Consider the following 13,655-nt stretch of genomic DNA (forward strand, 5'->3'; position numbering starts at 1 on the left):
ACTGTGGATGCATTCCGCCAACTTAATGCGCTTAGTGCATTAGTGTGGGGACACACACAATCGACTGTATAAAATCAGTTTCTAAAAAATCGACTTCTATAAATTTGACCTAATTTCGTAGTGTAGACATACCCTTAGATTAAAGCCATTACTTACTGTATAGCTTGACCTATCTAGGTTGGAAGGATTGCCATGTGATCAAGACACTGGAACGGGACCCAAGTGAATGAGGTTCAGTTTTCTGCTCTGCTAGATTCTTATCTTGGGCAAGTCATTGCATTTTTTTTTGTTGCCTCAGTTTCCCATTTGTAAAACATGAAGGATAATAATATTTCCCTACCACACAGTGGTAAAGTTCATATACTTTTTTGAGGCTTTTGGGGGCCATATAAATCCTCTCATTTTAGATTTTTGTATCACATGATGTTCCAGGCAAACAAGGGGCCCAGAGTGAACTAAAGACGTTAAAAAAGTTTGTACTGACAAGTCTATAAAACAGATTAATCTGGCCCTCCCCAGGCTTATGGAACACAATAAAAGAACTTTCCTGATCCCTTTACAAGGTTTTTCTTTACTCAAAAAGCTACAGTTACTCTCCAACATCTATCTGCACGCTACAAAATATGAAAGAATCTCCTATAGGGCTTGTCCGGACACCACCTTGCTGTCTCCATCCTTCTTGTAAAGACTTTTTCCTTTTGGAGGTAGCTAAACCATTACCCAATTTTCTTCTTATTATTATCATCCAAGTTATTTCTTTGCATTGGCGTCTGATGAAAGAGATCCATTCCTTTTTAGAACCTTTGTAATCCTTGCATGGTGACAGGTTTCAGAGTGGTAGCCGTGTTAGTCTGTATCAGCATAAAGAATGAGAAGTACTTGTGGCACCTTAGAGACTAACAAACTTATCTGAGCTTAAGCTTTCGTGGGCTACAGCCCACTTCATCAGATGCATGCAGTGGAAAATACAGCAGGAAGATATAGATATACACACACACACACACACACACACACACACACACACACAGAGAACATGAAAAAATGGGGGTTGCCATACACGCTATAACGAGAGTTATTCATTATAGTGTGTATGGCAACACCCATTTTTTCCATGTTCTCTATCTTCCTACTAGAAAAGGAGTACTTGTGGCACCTTAGAGACTAACAAATTTATTAGAGCATAAGCTTTCGTGAGCTACCCCCCGATGAAGTGAGCTGTAGCTCACGAAAGCTTATGCTCTAATAAATTTGTTAGTCTCTAAGGTGCCACAAGTACTCCTTTTCTTTTTGCGAATATAGACTAACACGGCTGCTACTCTGAAACCTATCTTCCTACTGTATTTTCCAGTGCATGCATCCGATGAAGTGGGTTTTTGCCCACCAAAGCTTATGCTCAAATAAATGTGTTAGTCTCTACTGTGCCACAAGTACTCCCCGTTCTTTTTGTAATCCTTGCAATTTACCAGATTTTCAGTTGCAGCTCATCTCAGCGGTAAATTGTTGAAGACCCAGAATGATTACCACAGCCCCATCTGAGTCCTTGAAGTATTCTCCAATTCTGATTAGTTTTGATTTCTTGTTCTCAATTTCTGGTCCAAAATAATCAGAGAGTGTGTCTATTTATTTAGCTTTTAAACAATAGATTGAAAGGACATTACCACACAACGTAATGCTGCGTTATGATCCTTATTCAATTGTATGTAGCCTCAACAGAGCAAATTTTTAAAAGACATTATATATGTTAGTGTTTGCAAAAGGCACACAACTATGCTCCAATTTGCTTGCACCGTTGCCATGATTATGCACAACAATCAGGTTATTATGCATGGAAAAAGGATAATTAGGTGTATTTGCATGCCCAATTACCAAGTTTCATATGCAAATACAAAAACTGTTCACATAGTTGCCTGGAAAACATTTAAAAAATTGCGTTAGTAGGATTAGCTGTAATTACATATTAGCTGTAACAATATGTATGCTCCAAACCACATTAAATCTACTTTAATCCATCTTCCCATTGTTCAGGAAAAAAGGCTTTTAGGTTGGCATAGTTGTCTATCTGTGACATAACTTGTGTATTGTGATAAGGGCTACCAGCTGTGTTGCTTAAAGCAACAACTTGAATGGCTATTTACCGTAAATTATTTCCATTTGAAAATCCAAGTAACGGTTTCTTTTTTTCTTCAGGGATTCAGATTTGTTCCTGCTTGACACTCGAATAATCTGGGCTGCAGAGGAAGGTTGGCTAGTGTTTGATATTACAGCAACCAGTAATCACTGGGTGGTAAATCCACAACACAATCTCGGTCTGCAGCTATCAGTTGAGAGTATAGATGGTAAGTTTCAGAGAGTAAATGTCATCAAAAAGTCTCCATTTTGGCTATAGAAATCCAGTCAGGACTAGTCTGAATGCACTCAGTAGTCATTCATTTGAGTGGGATTTCTCAAGATTGTCTTGAATTTTCTTAAGATGCAGATGTTGGAAAAGAATTACAAAGTTACAATATTAACCCATCATCCGATTTCTGAACATATCTAAATCACCACCACCTGATTTCAAGACAATCATAAATCTGTGTCCAAATCCAGTAAAACCATAAGCACATGCTTTAGCTTTAAGCATCTCAAAAGAAACTATTAAGATGCTCAAAGTTAAGCATCTGCTTTAGTGGATCCGAGCCCTAATTTGCACACACAATTACCATGATTGTATGTGCAATCTAGTAACATGCACATGACTAATTTGCACATGTATTTACTTTATTTGTACTTGAAGTCATGGAAGCTGCACAAATAAATTGGCCATTCTTTTGGCTCAACCAAACTTATAAATACTCTGGCCCTAGTGGTTCACTGTTTAAAATTGATGGGGGTGGGGGGGGGAATTTGGTAAATACTTTTTCCAGCGGTGTCTCTGTGGGTGGGGAAGGAAATGTCAGGAAAGTCTTAATTGCTGAGGTTCTCCAATTATATTACATTAGAAAGTGAGAAAAAAAACTGTACAGGCTAAATCCTCAGCTGATTGATCTAGTCCATGTTTTCTCTTTAACACTAGGTAGGAATCGTTAAGGCATGACCTCCTTCCCCACCCACAGAGACACCATTGTCCTCTTCCATTTAGCAAATGATTTTCTCCCTCTCTCCCCAGCTGCAATAGTCCCAAACTGGAGCATCTGAAATACTGGTCGCTGTAACTGTAGCAAGCACTCAAGTGAATCAAAGAAAGTTATTCCACACACAGCTTCTTCCCTGATCCTCTGTGCTGCTCCTCCCCACCCAGGCCATTTTTCTTTGCTCTGTGCTGTCTCTTTTTTGCCTTCCACCCCGCCCCAACACATATCTAGATTTGCAAGTCTAGTCTGCTGAGAAGAAAATGCTTTCACATAAACAGTCCAATCAATTTTTACCAGTGAAACATGAGGAATGGCTTGACACACTATGTACTCTGAGTTCTTCAGCCAGCTTGTGATGCAAGCCCATGAGAGTTAGGAAGAGAGTTAGGAAGAGCATCAGAGATACAAAACTGGTCTGACCTTGGACCTGATCCAATATGGCAATGTCTTTGTTTCTATGTTCATTTGGTAAAACTGACTGTGGCCTCCTTCTCAATTATCTTTCAGAGTTTGCTTGAGTCTCAAAAGACTGCTCTTTATGAACAGAGAGAATTAATCCAACCAGAAATTTAAAAGATTTCAATTGCTTAAGTTACGATGAATGCCTATGGATACTAGGTTTCAGAGTAGCAGCCGTGTTAGTCTGTATTCGCAAAAAGAAAAGGAGTACTTGTGGCACCTTAGAGACTAACAAATTTATTAGAGCATAAGCTTTCGTGAGCTACAGCTCACTTCATCGATACTAGAAAATACAAGCCATGTGTCTTGGGCAGAATGAACCACTTTGTCTTTATCTTCTGATTATGTTGCTAGGTGCTTAGCCCTTGCAGTCTAGAAATATTTTCCGGGCTCTGTGTGTATTCCATGTGGAGAAAATCATGGCTATAGGAAGTAGTGAAACCTTGGCAGAGTGAGCATACAAGGGAGCAATAGGACTTACATAAATTGTGACTATGTAAGCAATAAGTCTGACTATAGTATAACTTAAATTATTTACATTAATAACGTATTGCCTTAAACACTAGAAATGTGCATAGCATTTTATAAATAGATATTATGCTCTTAGGCCTATGGAATAAACAGCAGATAAGATCATAGCAGTTGCAATAAGGGAACAGATGATTAGGACATCTTGCCCAGATTTTCAAAATCCTGAATGCAAAAAAGTACCACAATTGTGCATGCATTTATGGTAATTGCTCAGAAAAAGCAGGTAGGTAGACTGTTAGAACTGGGCCCATATACAAACCTGTCTCCGAGCAAAAGCTTGGGGAGAGATTTTCAAAGGCCTAGAATGACAATTTAGGGGCCTAATTCCCATCAACTTTCAATGAGAGTTAGACACCTAAATGCCAGTTGTGCCTTTGAAAATCTCTTCCTACAAATAGGCTTGGTTTTGGTTTAAAACACACACACACACACACACACACAGGAGAAATGAGACTGCAAAGATTTGTGCCAATTATAGGTTTAATTTTTAAAATGCAAGCAGCCAAATTCAGTCCTGGAGTTACTTTTTTTCAGGGATGAATTTGGTCTTTAACTTTCAAGACAAACTTGTGAAATATTTCTTCAATCTATTTTGATAAAGCACAGAATTATTTTCCAGAATTCAAGCAAACATTTTCTTCCATTTTGAGCTGCAAGGGTAAGTCCTACCAAGCCCAAGTTTCATTTGGGGTTCACACAAACTGCGCACTCCTGCAGTTTCACCTGGTTGTCATGTCACGACTCTGTAGACTTGCAAACATAGCATGACTTTGATGCAAAACTATAAATTTTTGAATGTAGCTAACCTTTCAGTGGATACAGCCTGAGTTTAAAGTGTGTAATGAAACTGAAAACCTGGCAAGTTCTGTCTAGAATTTGTACCAGTTATTTTGTGTGTCTCTCTCTATACATGAATAAAATGCAACCAGAATAGAAGGGAAGAGTCAAAAGTACTGTCCAGATAAAATAATACAAAACAGATTAGTTCATTTAACTGTTCTTCATATTCCTTTACAATCATGCCAGAGAAGTCCGTCAAAAACAGCAACTAGTGGGGAATTAAAGGATGTTTGTTTACACTTAGAAAGTTGGGATAAACTCGAACAACAAGTGAGAGAAACACTAACATGATTCATTAGCCTTAGACATCCCGTCACCCTAAGCTCTGAAACACTTCACGCCCTCATAATACATAGAAACAACAGCTGATTATTTAGGTTTACTTTGCCTATTACTTGTTGCTTCATATCCTGTTTTTCTTAGTTAAAAAAAAAAGCGGCTTCTTAAACACAAATGGTCTGCATTCTCTGAGTGAGCTATAGCTCACGAAAGCTTATGCTCAAATAAATTTGTTAGTCTCTAAGGTGCCACAGGTACTCCTTTTCTTTTTGTGAATACAGACTAACACGACAGCTACTCTGAAATCTGATTGGAGAATACAGCTCTATTTTGTATTAGATAAGTACATAATTGGTTAATTAGGAATAGATGTCTTAAATATTTTTTTCCTTGAAATTTGGTCCCTGGCTGTAGGTGGAAGTTGACATACTTAGTTCTAGTCACTTAACTGTGGATCCCCACCCCCACAATTTAATGAATGAGGAACACAATAGCTCTATGATATGGGTCTTACTCAGAACATTTTTCGTTTTTTGGTTTTTTTTTAAATAGGGCATAAAGCAAAAAAGTTGTACTCTGAGAGAGAGATTTGCTACAGCAAAAGTAACTTTCTGTCACCAAAAAAACTCAAGCCTCTCCCTAAATTAATGCATTGGCCAAATTCTGCTCTCCGTTACCCTCATGCAAACCCATTGAATCAACTAGGAGTGGATCTAGGGCAGTGGTTTTCAACCTATTTACCTTTGTGAGCCGCATCTGCAGCCCACAATGTGTTATGTGGGCCGCATCCAGTACTATGTGTATGGCCCTGAGGATGTCACGTGGGCCACAGCTCTGTGCTGATAGGGCCGCAAGTGACCTGTGGGCCAGAGGTTGAGAACCACTGATTTTGGGTCACTAACTGCAAGCTGCTGAAGTTCTTGTTAGTGAGATGATGCAACTAAAAATAATTTACTCTCTCAAAACCATGGCCTTTTTAAAATGGCAGTGCAATCAGAAAAAGTTTCATGTTGATAATGGGAGGTGGGGAGGAGGAAAGAGGGCGGAAATCAATGCAGTACTAGATGAATTCTGGCTCATTTTTGGCTAAAACTTGTTCTTGAAAATGGAATACGGCCCTGATCCAGAAAAGCATGTGTAGTTTTTAAGACCACAAGTAGTTCCATGTACTTCAGTAGGACTACTCATGTACTTAGAGCTACACACATGCTTAAGTGTTTTTTGGGATCAGCCTCGCTGTGTAAAATGAAGACTATCTGGCCAAATTTACAGGGCCTAAACGGAGAATGAAAATGATACAATCAAGTGGAGGTGCTCATGCCCACCAACACACATACCTTTACATATATAAACAGGTATTTATATGACTCGGCACATTTCACTGGCGAACAATATACGACTTAGGTCTCATTCATGGAAAGCCTGACCCAGTGTCCTATCCTTAGGAGATAAGTTTGCCTGATCCCATTTAGCATATCTACAGGTCTAACCCTATCTCCTCCCCACATAGGGAACCATAAGGGGTTGTAGCCATGAGATGTAGGTCATGCTTAGTTGCCAAGCAGTCATGCTGATGTAACAAACACTTTATGATTCTCTGTGCAAATCCCATGTACACCAGCTTTGCACAGGGAAAGAATTTGTCCTTTTGTGTTGTGAATTATTTAAAACAAATTAAGAGTGAGAGAAGCAAATGTAAATTGGCGATTGTTAGCCTTGAGCTGTGATCAGGTGCAATTCTTTTCCATCTTAACATTTTTATGTACTCAAAAAGCTGCTAAACTTGAAGGGATAAAAAGATCTAATAGAGACAGTGGTTCTTGAGACACTGGTGTGGGCCATTCCCTTGTTACGGAACAAATGCTTTAAAAACAGCAGTTATGGAAATTCACCTTAGAGAACCAGGTTGTTTTGTTGCCATTTTTTTCATATTGCACTTAGAAATCAGTAAGAACCGGAGGACCAAAGCACTCAGTGGATTGCTAATGGAAATACAGATCCTTTCACTTCCAAAATGCCAATGCCAATGTGGTTCAGCTTGTAACTGAGGGCTTGTCTATACTTAGAGCGCTACAGCGGTGAAGCTGGACTGGTGCAGCTGCGCCACTGCTGCACTTAGTGAAGACGCTACCTATGCCGAGAGAGAGCTTCTCCCATTGGTGTAGCTACTCCATCTCCCCGAGAGGCAATAGCTATGTTGACAGGAATAATGTAGACCATGCTAAGACTAGCCTCAGCTGTTCTTTGACTTACTTGGCAAGTCCCAGTTCAGTTCCTAACAAACATCACAAAATCCACTATCAAAACTGGCGTGAATTAAACACCATCATCATTACTACCAGAGTCCTAAGGTTGGTTGGTTATAGAGATTGAGGTGGTCTCCAGGCAATAGTCCCTTCACAACACAATTGAGACACACTGGGGTAGGGGGGAGGGTCCAGGGGCAAATTTGTACAGCAACTATCTATACCTTATCTTTGTAAATAGTTGACTTCAGTCTCCTGGACTATCAATCAGGCACCTTTGACCAAAACTAAAGTTAATTTAAAAATCCTGTGTCAGAAAAGGAATGAGCAATAATCACAATGTATCGATAACCAAGTTATCTGATTCAGTACTGCTGCTTTCAAAGTAGCAGCCGTGTTAGTCTGTATTCGCAAAAAGAAAAGGAGTACTTGTGGCACCTTAGAGACTAACAAATTTATTTGAGCATAAGCTTTTGTGAGCTACAGCTCACTTCATCGGATGCTGTGTGTGACAGATGTGGCAATAAATAAAATGTTGCTAAATATCTGAACTATTTGTTTCTTTCAAATGCAACATATCTGGAACTATATCAACATTTAATACAAAGCATTTTTATTTCAAGTTAATAACCTTCCAATGGGAATTGAGTGTTTCTATGGGCTGAGGTTTATGGTTCCTTTTATGGGATCACTTCAAGTTATAGGTTGGTGAACTTAAAGAAACCCCTCTAAAGAATGCAGGAAAATCTAATGCAAAGCTGATTTAGGGTAAAATAATTATTTGTAGAAGCATTTTATTTGACTTTTACATTCAAATATAAAATGAAGTTAGTTGTACTGAGATATTCCTTTCAGAAGTGGATTTGCTTATTCATTTTAGGCCCACTCCATCAGTGGATCCAGGCATTTGGGCTTCAATGGGAATTTTATATGTGGGATATAGGCCAGTTGTCTCAATCATGTTGTCTTCAATATTGCTGGTGGAAATGGAAAGTTATAGCAATTCCTCTTATAGGCTGATTGTGTTGTTGATATTTCTGTTAAGGACAAAGCATCAATCCCAAACTGGCTGGTCTTATCGGAAGACATGGCCCACAAAATAAGCAGCCTTTCACGGTAGCATTCTTCAAAGCCACAGAAGTGCATCTCCGCAGTATTCGTTCCACAGGAGGCAAACAAAGGAGCCAGAATCGATCGAAAACACCAAAAAACCAGGAAGCTTTTCGGGTGTCCAACATTGCAGGTACAGTGAAGGCTGCCAAGTCAGTTTGTCTGGGTACTAGATATGTCTGTATTGTTTTGTAAAGACCAGAATGAAACAAACAATCTCTAATGTGCTCAAGCAATATGCTCTCTTTTTCTCTTGAATATTCGCATCATCCAAATGTTTATCTGTCACTGGTTTGAAGACTAGAGTGGTTTTTTTTTACTAAATGTTTCTTGGAAAAATGCTGATTTGTCATAAACAAATTTTTTGGTGTAGGAAAAGGTCAGTTTTCACAAATTTCTTGACTCAAACTATTTACTAGTTATAGTAAAAAATAAAATAAATAAAACATGGTCAAAATAGAAATAATGTTTCAATTGACCTGAACTGTATTTTAGATCTTCAAATTAATATTTAATCTCAATTTTGGCCAGAGAAAGTCAATTAAAGTGGAACAAATAAGGATGAAAAGTCAATCTCACTTTATAGCCCAGTGGTTGCAGTACTCACCTGAGAGATGGCAGATCCCTGTTTAAATCCTTTCCCCAGCAGGCAGAGAGGGAACATCAACTGGGGTGGGGGAGAGGGGTCTCCCTTTTCCCAAGTGAGTGCTCAACCACTGGGCTACTAGGGAGGTCCCCTCCTTCCCTGGCTGTTTTATGTAGATCTTGGCTGCCTCTGAGTACATCTACCACACTGGGCCACAAATGCTAGTTGTAGAAGAACGCCCATATTCCCGTTTGTGAATCCCTTTGGGGCTTGAGAGGAGACAGGTTCTGGACCCCTAGTGGGCAGCTGTAGCATGCATGCTCAGAAGCAGAAACATAGGCACCTAGGGAACTTTTAATGCAAAAGCTTAGATGCAGAGTGAGCTTACGCCTCGACAGCATTAGGCAGCAGCTGAGCAAGAGTTTTGAGAATCGCAGTGGCACCTGAAAATGGGACTTATTTGCCTAAGTCTGGGGGTGAAGTACTTAAGTACCTTTGTGGATCCTGCCCAATGGGTCAACAGTCAGAACTTGTGATGCATTGGATAATGGATTCCTGCTCACTCTCCCGTGATTCTATTGCCTTTGCAGGACTAACAGGTCAGCAGTAGACAGTACTCAAAGAAACACAGGAATGTTGAGAGGGTGCCACTCTTTAGAGTCACTTTACTATTCTTATTCTCTATAGGTTCTTATACCAAGCTCATCACTGTATACGTGAGAGTGCCTTCCTAGTAGGGTGACCAGATGTCCCGATAAAAATCGGGACAGTCCCAATTTTTAGTTCTTTGCCCCGTTTCCCAACCAACGCATGGTCGGGACGCCATTTGTCCTGATACTGCAGCTTTGGCCACAACGGCCGTTTTTTTTTGGTGCTTCGGCAACTCAGCTTGGGCTGCTTTTTTTTTTTTCCTTGCCCCATGTGTCCCGATATTTTGTGCATTTTCATCTGGTCACCCTACTTCTCTTGCACGATGAAAATAGATTTTTGTTTTGCAAACTAGAAGCCCACACAGGAGAGAAAAAGCCCTGAAAAAAAATTCCCAGGGCTTTCTTGGCTTTGCGTAGAAACCAGATGGGCATTTTATATTTATTGAATCCAGCCATTATTTTACTATTAAAATACAAGAGACTGAAACAGCTAAATGAAAGTGACAAGTGCTGTAAAGCTGTGCATGGCTGCAAAAGGCAAGCCACACCACATTCCCCATCGCAATGTTGCCAAAGATGTCAGTGCTGGGGAGCTTCAGACTTTGAGGGATTAGTCTTAATGGGCCCTACTTTCATTTGAAAATGGCACTGAAACATCCAGTTGTACAACACAATCTCACTTGATGGTTTCATTTTTTTTTCACCCCTACACCCCCCAACTCAGAAAACAGCAGCAGTGATCAGCGGCAAGCCTGCAAGAAACACGAACTTTATGTCAGTTTTAGAGATCTTGGCTGGCAGGTAAGGTTTCTGTGCTCAGGCCTGGGAGACATGATGCCTTTTCAATCAATCATTTGTCATTTGGCTAATCACTTTCACTCATGGACCACATTTTTAGCCTCTGATTTTGTGTGTAAATGTCTCTGCTTACAAGAATGGGTGTGCATTCAAACATGTTAATTCACTGCCCTTTGCATACACAAAAGGGGCGTTTGCCTGTATGTTGGCACAACTAATTGCATGCACAAAAGGGAACATGCAAATTGGAGGGCAATTTAAGAGTGGCTGAAAATTTGATAAAGCCCACAGCTTTATGGCTAATTTTAAATTCAGAGCACTACTTTCTGGCCCTATAAACTCCTTCTGTAGTTTCAACTGGACACAGTGTTCTTCACTTTCTACTGGAGAATTCCTTTAGACACTGGTAACCAGCTCCTACTTTGTGCACTGGAGGTAGCTGCATTCCAATAGTGGATGAAGTGATCCTTCTGCTATATACAAAGTATTCACTTTATCCTGAAGGATCCCACTGCACTTTACAAACAGGTGCTGCAATTGATCATGTTGTTACAGCAGCTAGTTTAAGTGGAGACATTTTCCACTATTTTTTGACTGCCTGCATGTATTTGAATTGATTGAATAATGTACAATGAAATTAAATCCATCTTTTCTCTATGATCTAACATCAATTTAATCCAGGACTGGATAATTGCTCCAGAAGGCTATGCTGCATATTACTGTGAAGGAGAATGTGCCTTCCCATTGAACTCCTACATGAATGCTACAAACCATGCTATTGTACAAACACTGGTAGGTGCAATTTAAGTTGAATAATGAAGGCTGTTAACTATGATCAATACTTCACTGGAATAATTTCATGCAAGCAAACTCCTCAGAACTAGCCAGAAAAGCAAGGTCTGTGTTAGCTCATAATGCCTTCAGCATCTGGCTAAACAGGTCTAGCGGAATGGCCTGAATTAATAGTTGGCCTGGAAGTAATCTCTTTGTTGCAAGCATTAACATGCTCCATAAGTGTAGAGGGGCCCTAGATGTAAACACAAATGGCACAGTCTCACTGCTCCAGAGGGGAAGGGCAGGAATGGAGGGCCCCAGGTAGGGGAGGGGGGTCAGCCTCCTTTGCACAAAATTCCCTGGAGATCTATTGCATGCAACTGCAGGGAGTGGATTAGGGAAGGGCCTCTAGAACCATAACAGTACAGATCAGCCCTACTTCTGCTTCCTTTCCCCTTTCGGCTGGAGAGTAGACTGGGATGGAGGATTCCTTGATCCCCCAAGTATAGCCCAGTTAGTGGGTTTGTTTTTTGGGAATAGGCCAAGTGCATGAAGGACCTACTCTAAAGCCCATTGAAGCCAATGGGAGTCTTTTTCATTGGCTTCAGTGGGCTTTGGACCAGCTCCCGAGAATAGATGAAGAGGAATAGCTGCAGGATCTTATCTCTTCCAGATTTAAACTGGCAAGTGAACAGTGTCATCAAGTATCAACCCTAGAGAACTTCCACCTGCTTGTAACAAGTGCGACCTTCATCACTCGTCCTTAGCTGCATAGCTACATGCTACTGCAGGAGTCTAACGGGCTGGAAATGCCATTGAAACTAATGCTTTTTTTTTTTTTAATTTATTTGCCTAAAGGTTTTTTTTGGGAGGGGGAAGCACCATTCAGAAAAGTTAAAAATGTACAGAGTCCCCATCACTTCCCCTTCTCCCCATCCAGTTCTAGTTGAAACTCATCTTCAAGGCCCTACAAAAGGCTGAGCTTGATTCAAGTTTGGGTCAGAGCTATTTTAAAATGAATCAGTTTTCCCAAATGTATTGGTGATACACTCTTCTGCCCCCCTCCCTTACTGCTAACGTTCATCCTCTTCAGCACAGGGTTGCAGCAATACAGAAGAAGCATACACTAAAGTCCTTCCTGTATCCAGTGCCTGACTATTCACTGGACATAGAAAGGACTTCAGTTTCTAGACCTGTCAGCTGACTAGACTTCATCAGCTCTACCCTTGCAAGGAAGGAAAACCAAGGAGAGACAGATCTTCCCAATTTAGGCATGCCCAAGTGTGCCTGTGAATCTCACTTTGTGTGCATACCTTGAGGTATTTTTGTACACAAGTCAATGTGTCAAAGGCATACATGCAAGTTGGAAGGTTTGCCCCCCCCCAAAAAAAAGGGGGGGAGGGGAAGAAAAAAATCTTAACATTGTTTCCTTTCCCCTTCCCAGGTTCACTTTATAAACCCAGAGACTGTGCCGAAGCCATGCTGTGCTCCTACACAACTCAATGCCATCTCAGTGCTCTATTTTGATGACAGCTCCAATGTTATCTTGAAAAAATACAGGAACATGGTGGTACGGGCATGTGGCTGCCATTAGGTTTGGAGGAATGAAAAAGAAAGAAAGTGGCTGTTAAGAGTGTTTTTATATGAATTGCAAAGAGATGCACGTCTCCTGTATTGGACTTCCTTAAAAAAAAAAACTAAACAATTTGTAGGGACCATGCTTCTGAAGGTGCAGAATCAACAGGAGATAGTGGAACAAATTCTGGAATCCAAGTGGCATTTGAGTAAAGTTTGTATTAGCTTATGATAGACATGAGTCTGCAAACTGGTGCTAAGTGAAACAAGACAGAGGAATCGTTTAAAAATCAAGCCCATCCAAAATAATTGCTCTTACTTCTGCAAAATGAGCCTTTCAGAAGATGGCTAACTCACCAGTGTTGATTGTGAACGTTTTTTTTTTTAAACAAATCCATCCAGGGTGAGTATCTGGTGTGTTTATGCACAATGTAATAAATGTTTGTTGTTCCTGTAAAAACTTGTTCACAGTAAAATGTTCCTGAGGGGGGGAGGGGGGAGATATATTTTGTTAAAGGATTACCTCCAACCCTGGGTTTATCCAACTTCATAATCAGGAGAAAAAGACTAAGTACATGAACTTCCAGTATTAAATTTTGCACTAGCAAAAAATATCTGGATAATCTCAAATTTAAAAAAGGACAAAAGTCTAGAAATCTCTTTTGGAATTGAAAGAATTGAAGAAAATAACTCC

At 40.1% G+C, this 13,655-nt stretch overlaps 1 protein-coding gene across 1 annotated transcript in view; it reads left to right on the forward strand.

Annotated features, from left to right (window-relative positions):
* Positions 1-13,444, forward strand: part of BMP7 (bone morphogenetic protein 7) — a 56,609-nt gene extending 43,165 nt beyond the window's left edge. The window contains exons 3-7 of the mRNA XM_038369711.2: positions 2,188-2,336; positions 8,514-8,711; positions 10,539-10,615; positions 11,294-11,404; positions 12,831-13,444. Coding sequence (XP_038225639.1) covers positions 2,188-2,336; positions 8,514-8,711; positions 10,539-10,615; positions 11,294-11,404; positions 12,831-12,980 — 685 coding nt within the window. The 3' untranslated portion in view covers positions 12,981-13,444. The remainder of the gene's footprint in view (positions 1-2,187; positions 2,337-8,513; positions 8,712-10,538; positions 10,616-11,293; positions 11,405-12,830) is intronic.
* Positions 13,445-13,655: the final 211 nt, after the last annotated feature.

Source organism: Dermochelys coriacea, chromosome 13, assembly GCF_009764565.3.
Source record: "Dermochelys coriacea isolate rDerCor1 chromosome 13, rDerCor1.pri.v4, whole genome shotgun sequence".
Lineage (NCBI taxonomy): Eukaryota > Metazoa > Chordata > Testudines > Dermochelyidae > Dermochelys > Dermochelys coriacea.